Source organism: Lithobates pipiens, unplaced genomic scaffold (assembly GCF_037356315.1).
Source record: "Lithobates pipiens isolate NorthernLeopardFrog02 unplaced genomic scaffold, aLitPip1_a1.2 Scaffold_18, whole genome shotgun sequence".
In the NCBI taxonomy this organism is placed as follows: domain Eukaryota; kingdom Metazoa; phylum Chordata; class Amphibia; order Anura; family Ranidae; genus Lithobates; species Lithobates pipiens.
The window spans coordinates 333453751-333465763 of NW_027507758.1; the positions used below are offsets into that span (position 1 = coordinate 333453751).

The 12013-nt window shown below is 44.7% G+C and overlaps 1 protein-coding gene across 2 annotated transcripts in view; it reads left to right on the top strand.

Annotated features, from left to right (window-relative positions):
- PHIP (PHIP subunit of CUL4-Ring ligase complex) overlaps nucleotides 1–12013 on the top strand; it is a 232351-nt gene that overhangs the window by 120681 nt on the left and 99657 nt on the right. For both annotated transcript variants that reach the window (XM_077487347.1, XM_077487346.1), the window contains exons 22-24: nucleotides 1398–1492; nucleotides 9517–9748; nucleotides 10922–11041. In XM_077487347.1, coding sequence (XP_077343473.1) covers nucleotides 1398–1492; nucleotides 9517–9748; nucleotides 10922–11041 — 447 coding nt within the window. The remainder of the gene's footprint in view (nucleotides 1–1397; nucleotides 1493–9516; nucleotides 9749–10921; nucleotides 11042–12013) is intronic.

A 12013-nucleotide genomic window follows, 5' to 3' on the forward strand; every position in this document is an offset into this window, starting at 1 on the left:
TACTTACCTCACCCCTCGAAAGTCCCGCGCTCATCCCTCTTTCCACCGTTCAGCCTGGCCGCTGATTGGCTGGAGTGGATCGATGGAAAGCAGCGCAGCCATTGGCTCGCGCTGCTGTCAATCACAACCACTGACGAGGAGCGCCGGGTCGGGGCCGTGTGATACAGCGAGCCGCTATAGCCGCCGGCTGTATCAAGGTAGAGCGCCCGCAGATGCTTCTCACCATGCGAGGGAGCTCGCATGAATGTGAGAAGCACCTGCGGGAGGAAGCCGAGACAGCTGCCGAGGGACCCCAGAAGAGCAGGTTCAGGGCCACTCTGCAAAACAAGCTGCACAGTGGAGGTAAGTATAACATGTTTGTTATTTGGAAAAAAAAAAAAATTCACTTTACAATCCCTTTAAAGACAGTGAACTCAAATTAACCTCTAAAAAGAACTCCTCCTCAAGATGGCTTTGGTTCTGCTCAAAGCATTCATGAAAAATATACATGATATAAAGGTGTGTGTGTGTGTGTATATGTGTATATACAGGGCTCGACAAACCCCGGGCGCCTGGTCGCATTTGCGCCTAGAATTCGTGTCCTGGCGACTGGGGCAGCGCTGCTGGGGTATCCCGTCTCCATTTGGACCCCGAACTCCGCCGCGCAATTGCATCGGGCCGCGCCGGCCAGTAATTGAGGCCGCGGCTTTACGGCCTTCTAAAATCTTTCGGTAGTCTGGCGCCATCTTGTGGTGGATGTAGAAATTACACCCTATTCCGATAATGCTAATTCCTAATGGAGTGAAGCTCCCCTGCCTGTTTTTCACTGCCCGCCCATTTCCTTCCCAAAGTGAAGAGAAGGAAGTGATTGCGGGCGTCATCTGGCGCCTTTTGCCCAACGGTGAGTGTGGTGGCTGGTAAATGGCTTCTCATTATATTATATATATATTATTAATTTAATATTATATATATATATATATATATATATATATATATATATATATATATATATATATATATTATATATATATATCATTTTTTTTTTCTTGTAAAAAGTAAAAAAAAAAAATTATTTTAATTAAGGAAAAAAAAGGGGGGGGGGGGGTTTTGCGGCGCTATCTTCCCCTCACTCGTCTCCATGTCAGGCCAGGGACAGGTCCGGATCGCCATTACCGACCTGGCTCCTAACTTTTTAAGCTGGCTCCTAGATTCCAAGCAAATTTGTCAAGCCCTGTGTATATGTGTATATATATATATATATATATATATATATATATATATATATATATATATATATATATATAATATATATATAATTTCTCTTTTAACTCCAAATGTTCTGACAGTTATTTTCCCTTGTATTCTTTGGCTACTGTACACTCATTTTGTATTACTCCTAATGATAAATTTCCTGTTAGGAGGTAGATGCTGAAAGCGAAGCTATAGCTGCAAGTGGTGTAACATCAGATGAAGAGGAAAAAACTGGTTGGAACAGTGATGGTAGCAGTTCAAGGTAAGCAAAAAGTTGACACTCCTGATTTCACATAATTTTTTTTTTTTTTTTTTACTGCAGTGGTTTTATTTTTTTATTTGTAAAATTTTAAGTTCCCCTCGAGCCAAAACATGTTTCTCTTCTATTCACCGACTGACGCAGCTCCCCTCTTAGCCATTGGGTTGTTATGTCCACTACTAGGAGAATACTAGGCATTACTTGTTATGTCACACTCAGAACTTTTCAGTTCCGCCCAGGGAAAGGTCCCTTGGGCAACAGCCCTCCAGCCTGCCATGCAGTCATCAGTTTTATTTAGCCTAGTGGAGGAGAAGGACCTAGGAACCCATCGGTCTGTGCTTTTTTTTTTTTTTTTTTTTTCCCCCCCTGCAGAAGCGTGACATTTTGCACAAGATGATTGATCCTGTGATCTGCCATTAACAGCCGGCTGGGTGACAGGCTGTATGCTCTTCTCCTTGTAGTCTCCCCAGTCCGGCCATCGAGCGTGTGCAGGCCACAGCTACGCGCTTGGCAGGCCAGCTTTTATGCTCCTGGGCATACATATGACCGGGCTACTGATGTCTGTGTCACAGTATACCGGGCCAGTAGTCTTCCCTGTACTGATCAAGAGTTACCATGGAATGACTCCCAGCTCTTCAGGACTGGTAAGTACAGCTCTCCCTGTCTCGGCAGGGTGGAGCAGCTGGGCATTCCCTGGGAGGTCGATTCGGGGGCCCCCCTCTCTTCTCTCCCCTGTCCCTAACTCCCCTCTTTTCCCCCCTCACTGGGGGGGGGGGCCTGTGATACTAAGCGGTGTGTGTGTGCGCCCTGGGCTGTCACCTGGGGGTTTGGCTGTACTGGGGTGCCTGGGTCTTGAAGCTTAGTCCCGGTGGATGCCTGTGAGGTTTGCCCCTGTGTTGGTGCAGCGCTGTGTCTGCCACATGTTTTCTCTATCCCCCCCCCCATGGCGCTGCCCGGCGGCCATTTTAAGTGTGGACAAGGGTCAGACATGCTTCTGGGCTTCAAGCGGCCATTTTCCTAGTGATTCTCTATTAGAACACTGGACACGTTTTTAGATCGCTCAGCGATCGTTCCTAGATCGTTCTGACAGCCTGCCACCGACACAGCTTTGGTACCTCTGCATCTGGGAGCACTGGGGACCTACAGGCACTGCGGTAATACAGCGCGCAATTACTCAGAGCGGTGAGTCCGGTGGATTAGAACCTCTAAGTCAGCGGCAGCAAGGAGGGTGGGACTGTCACTGTCCTAAGTCCCCTTCGGGTGGCAGCCAGGGTAGGGTCAGCATGGCTTCAGAAACCGGTGTTTCTTCCCCCGAAATCCAGGCAATTGCAACCGGGTCACCTGCGGACTGTGCGTTCCCTATGGACACCCTGACGGCGGTCCTCAATTCGTTTATTGCCAAGATATAGGCGGTGTGTGGGAGGAAATTTGCTAAAAAGCGGCCCCTACCCCCCCATCCCCCCGTCCTTTGGGGAGAGCTCTGACGCAGACACTGGTCCAGCTGAGGCCGGTGACCCCTGCTCTGTCTTGTCAGATGATGCTGATCAGGACTGTTGAGACAGTGAGGATGAGTCCCCGTCCGGGTCCGTGCGCGACAAAGCGCTAGTTGGAGCACTTATCAGAGCTGTGCGTGATACCCTGGAGATTCAGGAGCCAGCGGATTCCTCTGCTGATTTCCCTTTTGGGTCCCACAAGCCAGCACATTCACCTAAAGTGTTCCCGTATCGGACTTATTTTGATTCATTGGACTTCATGGACTTATTTGTTCATTTACAAGGAATGGAGTCGCCCGCAACGGACCTTTGTGGTCCCCAAATACATGGTGGTGCATTACCCCTTTGAGGAATGCCTTCTCAAGAAATGGCTCCTCTGGTCGTGAACCCCTCAGTATCCAGGTTAAAGTAACCACGATCCCAGTTGAGGGGACTCCTGCATTCAAGGATCCCACGGACAGGAAGGCCGAGGCGGTGGCTCATTCCTTGTTTACGGTTGTGGGGTCAGCCGTGTGACCTGTACTGGCATCTGCACTGGTGTCGCAGTCACTGACTGAGTGGGCAAAGCGTTTGCACCATGAATTGAGAGAACAGGCCTCCCCTGTCTGTGTGGAACTAGCAGACCAACTAGTGCAAGGCCTTAAGTAAGTCTGTGACGCGGCCCTGGATTCTCTCCCTCTGTTTTTCAGGGCGTCAGTGTCAGCTGTGGTGCTGAGGTGCCTGATTTGGCTAAAATGCTCGTCTGCTGACCAGGCATACAAAAAAGCCCTGACGGATCTTCCTTTCCTTGGCGACCGGCTCTTTGGAGCCTCGTTCGATGACATTATTAAAAATGCCACTGGTAAGAGTACACTGCTCCCACAGGCCAGGAAAGCTAATTAGACACGCCACAGGCAAGGGCCCTCTTTTTCGCTCACAAATGGCTTTTTCATCTGACCGTCAAAAAAGTCCCTGGGACCGCAAGCCTGCGAATAAAAGTGCTACCGCATAAAGGTTTGCCCCCACCTATGTCTCGGGTGGGGGGTCATCTTCGGGAGTTTGCAGCCCGGTGGTCTTCCCGGTTATCTGACCAATGGGTCTGCGACCTGATTTCCACAGGCTACAAGATAGTTTCTCTCTTGGCCGCTAAACAGGTTCTTCCCCTCCAGCATACCCGTATCCCCGGTACGCCGGGAGGCCCTGTTGGGGGTGGTAAGGGATTTGCTGAATCGCGGGGTGATTGTACCAGTTCTGGAATTGGAACGCTTCCAGGGATTCTACTCAAATTTGTTTGTGGTTCCCAAGAAGGAAGGGGTATGTCCGATCTTGGACTTAAAAACCCTCAATCACTTTGTAACAGTGCAGAGGTTCAGAATGGAATCGGTTCGCTCAGTAGTTGCTGCACTCCATCAAGGGGACTCCCTGGCGTCCTTAGACATCCAGGATGCGTACCTGCACATACCCATATGCCTCCGGCATCAAAAGTTTCTGCATTTTGCAGTCGGGGAAGCCCATTACCAATTTGTGGCTCTTCCTTTTGGTCTGGCATCAGCCCCCCCGAGTCTTTACCAAGGTACTGGCTCAAGTATTGGCGTGGCTGAGACAATGTGGGATCGCGATTGTGGGCTACCTAGACGATCTCCTGAGAGCATCTTCCACCTCAGAATTAGAGGAGGATATGGCGATCACCATGCAGACCCTGCAAGAATTTGGGTGGCTGTTGAACCTAAAGAAGTCAGTGATTGTGCCGACCCAGCATCTGGAGTACCTAGGTTTTACTGTTGGACTCCAGAGAAGCGAGAGGTTTTCTCCCTTCAGGCAAATTGCAGACTCTCAGATCAGCGGTGAAACTGCTGAGGAACCGCAAGTGGTCGTCTCTCCGGTTTTGCATGCGAGAACTGAGACTTATGGTAGCCTCCTTCGAGGCAGTACCCTACGCCCAGTTCCACACCAGAGTACTGCAGAAGGAGATCTTGTTAAAATAGGACAAGTCTCAGTAGTTCCTAGATTGACAGATCTAGGTGAGCCAACCAGTCAGGGACTCTCTGATCTGGTGGTTGAGGTCCCTGGTGATTTCAGTCCGGAAAATCGTTCCTTCCTCTGAAATGGACGGTGATCACTACGGGCGCCAGTCTATCCGGCTGGGGTGGAGTGATGGGGGTTCAGTCTAGGGCTGCAACTAACGATTATTTTCATAATCGATTAGTTGGCCGATTTTTTGTTTTGGTTAATAACCTTAATAAAAAAAAAAAAAAAAAAAAGGTGGGTCAAATTGACGTTCATTTTCAGCCACAGTGATGGGAAAATTTGGAGATATTAGAAAACTTCTTAGTCAAAGGAATTTTCAGACAGTGTAAGTGGTTTTCATTTTAAAGACAGAATGTTAAAACAAGTGAAAATTTCAAATAAAATTCTTTCATTCGGCGAATGTACAAAGATTTTTCGTCTGAATATTCTCATCTGAAAATTGATCCGTGTGGCCAGCATAAGGCTCGTTATACACCTATACAGTTGGCTTTTGATCTGTTTCTGCAGTGCTTTTTGCTGTGCGTTTTGATATTTGTGCACGTCATTTTACTGCAATTTGCATTTTTTTTGGGCAGATTAAAAAACACCAATTGTTACAAAAACACATTACATGCTTTTCTGCAGCTTCTCCATTGAAGTGTATTGAACCAATAAAGCATAATTTTGCATTAAAATTCCCTGACCCTTTCAGATGTGAACGTGTCCCATAGGAAACCATGTAAATGAACTGTACTGCATTTCTGCAAAAAGCATCATAAAACGCATAGATGTGAACCAGATCTAAGACGTTTTGTAACATAATGGGGTTAACAAAAACAAGCCCTTTATAGTAGAAAAAAAGCAGATCACTACTGTAAAGGGTGTTTTTTTTTTTTTTTTCTTTACTGTAGAACAGTGAAAGTAATATTTACAGTAGTGATTATTTGCTCTTTTTGTACTATAAAGGGCTCATTTTTATTTTTTAACCCCATTATGTTACTGGCCGATTAATCGATTATGAAAATAATCGATTAATTTCATAATCGATTAGTTGTCGATTAATCGATTAGTTGTTTCAGCCCTAGTTCAGTCGACTCTGGGCCTCTGGTCGAAGAAAGAATCAGAGTTTCCGATCAATCTGCTCGAATTAAGAGCGATCAGAGACATTCAGACTGCTGTGCCTGAAGTGGGGCACACCAGATGTGGATCTACTGGCCTCCCATCTCAATCGAAAGATGACAAGATTCGTGTCCAGGACAAGAGATCTGTGGGCAGACACGCTGGTGGCTCCGTGGGATCAGTACCAGCTGATCTATGCCTTTCCTCCACTGAAATTGTTGCCACGTCTGCTTCGCAGAGTGGAAGCCAAGGGGATCCCAGTAATACTGGTTGTCCCAGATTGGCCTCAGCATCCCTGGTACACAGATCTGGTGCGTCTAGTGGCAGACGCCCCCTGGCGACTGCCGTCGCGAGAGGACCAAGGATTTCGAGGTCCAATTTTTCTTCCTGCTTTACCAAGAGCCAGGTGTTAAGGAACCGGGGTCTGTCGGACTTGGTGATTCCAACTATGTTGAGGGCATGGAAATCTTCTCGGAAGATATACCATCGTACCTGGAACGCCTACATCTCCATGTGTGGAGGAGAAAGGATGGCATCCGCTTTACTTTTCCAGAGCAAGGATCCTGCTGTTTCTCCAGCAAGGAGTAGATCAGAAATTGGCATTGAGCACCATCAAGGGGTAAATCTCAGCCTTGGCTATCTTTTTTTCAATGACCCCTGGCATCGTACTCCTTAGTGGGTACTTTCGTTCAGGGGGTACGACATGTAGTCCCTCCGGTGCGTCCACCGTTGCTCCCATGGGATTCGAACCTGGTGTTGGCGCTTCAGAAGCCGCCGTTTGAGAATATCAGGGATTCCCCTGTTGACTCTTTCCCAGAAAGTGGTCTTTCTAGTTGCCATCACATCGGCCAGGAGGGTTTCGGAATTGGCGGCCTTGTCTTGCAAGTCACCCTATCTGGTCATCCACAGAGATAAGGTGGTGTTGCGTCCGCAACCATCTTTTCTGCCAAAGGTGGTCTTGGTTTTTCATATCAATGAGGACTTTGTATTACCATAGCGGTTTCCTAAGCCGAAGCACCCCAAGGAGGTGGCCCTTCACGCTCTGGACGTGGTTAGGGCCCTGAAGGTGTACTTGTCTGCCACGGCTCCATTTCAGAAGTCAGACTCACTGTTTGTTTCAGTGGCTGGTCCAAAGAAGGGCATGACAGTCTCCTCGGCCACCATTTTTAGGTGGATCAGACAGATTGAGGTACAAGCCTATGCCTTGAAGGGGCGGGTGCCCCCCTTTCCGGTCAAGGCCCACTCTACGAGGGCAATCAGAACGACTTGGGCCTTCCAATCGTCGGTCGCTCAGGTGTGTAAGGCAGCCTTGTCGTCTGTCCATATGTTTACCAAGTTCTACAAGGCAGACTTCAGTGCATCGGTGTATGCATCTTTTGGCCGCAAGTATTGCAGGCGGCCATGTAGTTGAAATTAAATATGCAATCTTTATTTTTTCCTAGTTTTTCGATAAAAACTCAGTACTGTTATGTTAATGCACTGTTGCATTACTTGCGCAATTGGTTGCGGTCCTCCTGTTGAGGATGCCCGGTTATATAGTGGTGTTTTTCTACACGCTGCTGTTTTTTTTGTGGGTTTAGTTTCACTAGTTCCCACTTGCCATGGTGGATGACGTTTTATGCTGTTTTCCCATCCCTTGTTTGGCACTGCTTGGGGATGTCCCATTTTGTTAGAGAGGAGCTGTGTCGGTCGGTGAATACAAGAGAAAATAGGATTTTTTTTGTACTCACCGTAAAATCCTTTTCTTTGTAATTCACCGACCGACACAGCACCCGCCCCTCCTTTTTTTTCTTTACGTTATACTGCTTGTTGACTTACTGGGTCTGCTAGGGCAGGCTGTGGGGGTTGTAGCCTAGGGGCTGCCCCCTGGGTGGAACTTAAAGTTCTGAAGTGTTGTATTACAACTTGCCTAGTAATCTCCAGTGATAGGGCTGACAACCCATTTTGTTACAGAGAGGAGCTGTGTCGGTCGGAGAATTACAGAGAAAAGGATTTTACGGTGAGTACAAAAAAATCCTATTTTGCTGGTTCAGAAATGCTATTTTTACAGCTATGAACAGGATAAAAAAAGTGGAAACTTTGTTATTGGCCCTTTTTTTTTTTTTATAGCACTAATCAAAGTAGATAAGGTTCATTTAGATTACAGGACAGTGGGCAGTATGGTCAAATTCTTGAGCCTGTTGGGCTACACAGTGGTATTTAAACACACTACACGGCTGCTTAAAAGTGAAGAGACCACAATGAAAATGGATGTTGAATATTGTCTTGCTATTGAATCTGACTTGAAGTAGTAGTTTAAGTTTTAGTTAAAAAAAAAAAGTCCCCCTGCAGATTTCTGCCATACTAGCACATTATGACAGACTTGCCCATAATAGGGTTCCCTCTCGAGGTACTTGTATAGTGTGTAATTATTCCTGTGCTGCCATGTATAACAAAGTTTGAAAGATGGGACTGCTTCAAGCACTGAATGTGAGTCAAACCATATCCACAGAAGAAAAGAATGTAATAAAGGATGGTGCTGCGCTGTTACCAGCAGAATAAAGGAACAAGCTGCTAAAGGTAGCGGTACAAATGTAAATTAGATGAATCAATGATGTTCATAGGGGTGCAAAGTGCAAAACATTACTAGTAGCACCGTTATGCTGCTACAAGTAGTAGTATGGAATAAAATGGATATTCTTACAGATGCAAAATACAACAAATTGCTGGTGTTTCTAAGAAGTCAAGATAAATTGTGACATCCAAATTCCTGGGTGGTAATATCAAAGCGCAAGGTGCAAAAAAATATATTACTAAAAAACACTCCAATAAGTATGTGCAAACCCAAAGAAATAAATAAACGCCATAGAAACGCCAGCAATTGTATTTTGCATCTGTACTAATATTTATTTGAATCAATTTACATTGTACTGCTACTTGTAGCAGCATAACAGTTCTATTATTAATTTCTTGCGCTTTGCACTCCTATGAACATCATTGAGTCATCTCATTTACATTTGTACTGCTATCTTTAGCAGCTTATTCCCTTATTCTGCTGGGAACAGCACAGCACCATCCTTTATTATCCTCTCGAGGTACGCTGTCACCGATGTCAGACTTCCATCTTTACCTGGTCTTCCTTCCAGCTTTGCAGGCTTCAGCTGTTTGGATGGCAAAGCCATGATGTAGTCATGGCCATGGCACGGTGCTCTAAATTGACGGCACATTCAGGTGCTTACCTGTAGGTATAAGTGACCAAGCAGTGTATACTACTGTGTTCATTTTAGTTTCAAATGGTTACAAATGCCTATTTATTTTTAATTCTGGTGTGTGTTTGACAACTGTCCGTTTACTACAACGTGATCCATTTGTGTAGCAATTTTATACCTATAAAGTTTGCTGTTATCCAGACCTCTCCATAATTTGAAAGATTTTCATATACGTTCTTAGTGACTGCTCAAGTGATTACTCAGACTGGACTGCCGATGCTGGAATTAATCTGCAACCACCAAAGAAAACGCCTAAAGTTAAAAACAAAAAAGCAGAAAGCAGTTCTGAAGATGAAGGGGCTGAGAAGTTTAAGCAGAAGCAGAGTAAAAAGGAAAGAAAGAAGGGTACTGAAGAAAAAGATGGGCCATCTGCATCGCCAAAGAAAAAGAAGCCAAAGGAAAGGAAGCAGAAGGTGTGTTAGTACGTTTCTGTCGCAGCGTAATACATCACTGCTTGTCACAGTGGCAATGTATAGTGCAAGCTGCTAAGACAAATACTGCCTGTCTTTTACAACCTAGGTCTAATGTCTAAGCGTCCAACGGATCATCACCGATCCCTGATCTGAACGCGATCCGCTGCCTCGGCCTTAGGAAAGGCCGCGGCTTGGGCCTAGCTCTGGAGCAGCGGCCATCTTGGTACACCCGGCGGCTGTTCACAATTTGATTGCGCCGTCATTTGACTTGTAAACAAACCAGTGTCTCTCCCCTCTTTGTACTGATCTGTTCAGTGGAGAGGAGAGATCGGATGAAAGCAGCGCTGTGGGCTGTATCTGTAGTGCCCACAGCGCTGCTCCGTGACAATTGCAGTCACATCCATCCATGCTCAACCATCCCTCAATACACTGCCATACCCAGCCAGTATTACTGTGCTGGAGATGACATAGATATTACAGCGGGGGAGATGACATGGATATTACAGTGGGGACTATATGGTGGTGGAATTTTTATAGGTTTTTGCAAATTAAATTTGCTGATCGGAAAAATTATCCAATCTGTGACTCTGATTCGAGGAACAATCCGATCCGTGAGTTTTTTTGATCCGTCTGTTTATGCTAAGGCACCATGCTCCTCTTATTTTGCTGTACAATAAAATTCTTAAACCGTTCATGTTACACATTTATTTGCGATAAACCAAAAAGATATACCGTGCAAAATGCCCCTAGGGGTGATTTACAAAGTGACTGAGAAAACAAAGATGTTGATAAATTGCAGTGAAATTGTGCATATAAGATATAAACCATATAAAAATGTATACTGAATAAAAAAGTGAAATTGCAATTTCGATATCCAGTATCAGTTTTTGAATGGTTTATATAGTATATGCACAATTCCACTGCAATTTTTCAATTGCTACTGAGTCATTCTTTCTCACTTGGTTTGGCAATGCATGACAGCCTGATAGTGCTTGAATACAGGTGTTGTTTTTTTTTTTTTTGTTTTGTTTTTGGCGCAATTGCTGTACTTAGTTTAATTTGAAATACTGACAGTTTTACAAATCAATTGCAAGGAGTCTTTTGTCATCAGCATCTGTGTTTTGAGAAATATCTTTAAATATGAGCTAAATGTTTTGAAATTTCTGTCTACAGCGTTTAGCAGTTGCAGCCCTTACAGAGGAAGGCTTGAACCTTGAAGAGTGGCTGCCATCTGTGTGGATTACTGATACTGTTCCAAGGAGATGTCCTTTTGTTCCTCAGATGGGTGACGAGGTACTGTTATTTTATATGCTGAAATTCCAGTTGCATGTGAGTAGTTTAGTGTCTCTGAATGGCTCAGCACTACATAAGTAAACTTAAATCATGCATTAAAAGGGGGAAGGGAAACAATCTTAACGTGAACCTGTCATTAAAAAAAACGCAGGCTGCCGTTGATGATCTTTGTAAATGCCAGCTGCTTGGTTGTTGTGCATAACTGCATTACTGATAGAAGAATTATACATGTATAAAGACTTCTGACATTTTTAATGTGTTTTCTGATCTGAAAATTCATACCCACCAGGTGACAATGACTGCCAGCAACTACCAATGCAGAAGGTCTGCAATGGCAGCCCCTGTAAAAAAAAAAAAATATGTTTCCTTTAGGTTGGCGATATTGATTAACTATACAAAGCATAGCTCAACTTGAAGGTTTCAACTACAGTACTTTACTATTTTGCGCATTGTGCATAGAAACACGTAATTCTAAATTCTACACATTTTAAAAATGACAGTGTGCACCTGTTTGGTCTTTACTGTCCTTAATAGAATACTGGGCTGTCTTGCTAATCAGTTGACTTTAATATTTCCACTGATCACATAACAAATATGTAGTAAATGTCTGATATTTATAATTGCATACCTTTAGTGCATTACAAAATTTCTATGGATGGTTTTGGCACAGACAACACTGGACCCTTGCTTTCCTTTGTTGTAGATTCCTTTTATTGGCTTCAGCATGGATTACAAAAAAATTAAAAACATAAATAACTATTGTTGCTCTAGCTCCGTTTTAATTCTGAATTCAAACTGGCCTATTTGGGGTTCATAAAGTGCTGCTATATTCAACTTTTTGTGCCTTTTAAGATTTGGCCTTAAATATACCTTTTTATGAGGTCATAATTGGCCCCCTAGCCATGTTATAGCTTGGCCTAACTTTATCTTCATACAGTGTATTACACAGGAATCGATTCATAAACTAAGTCA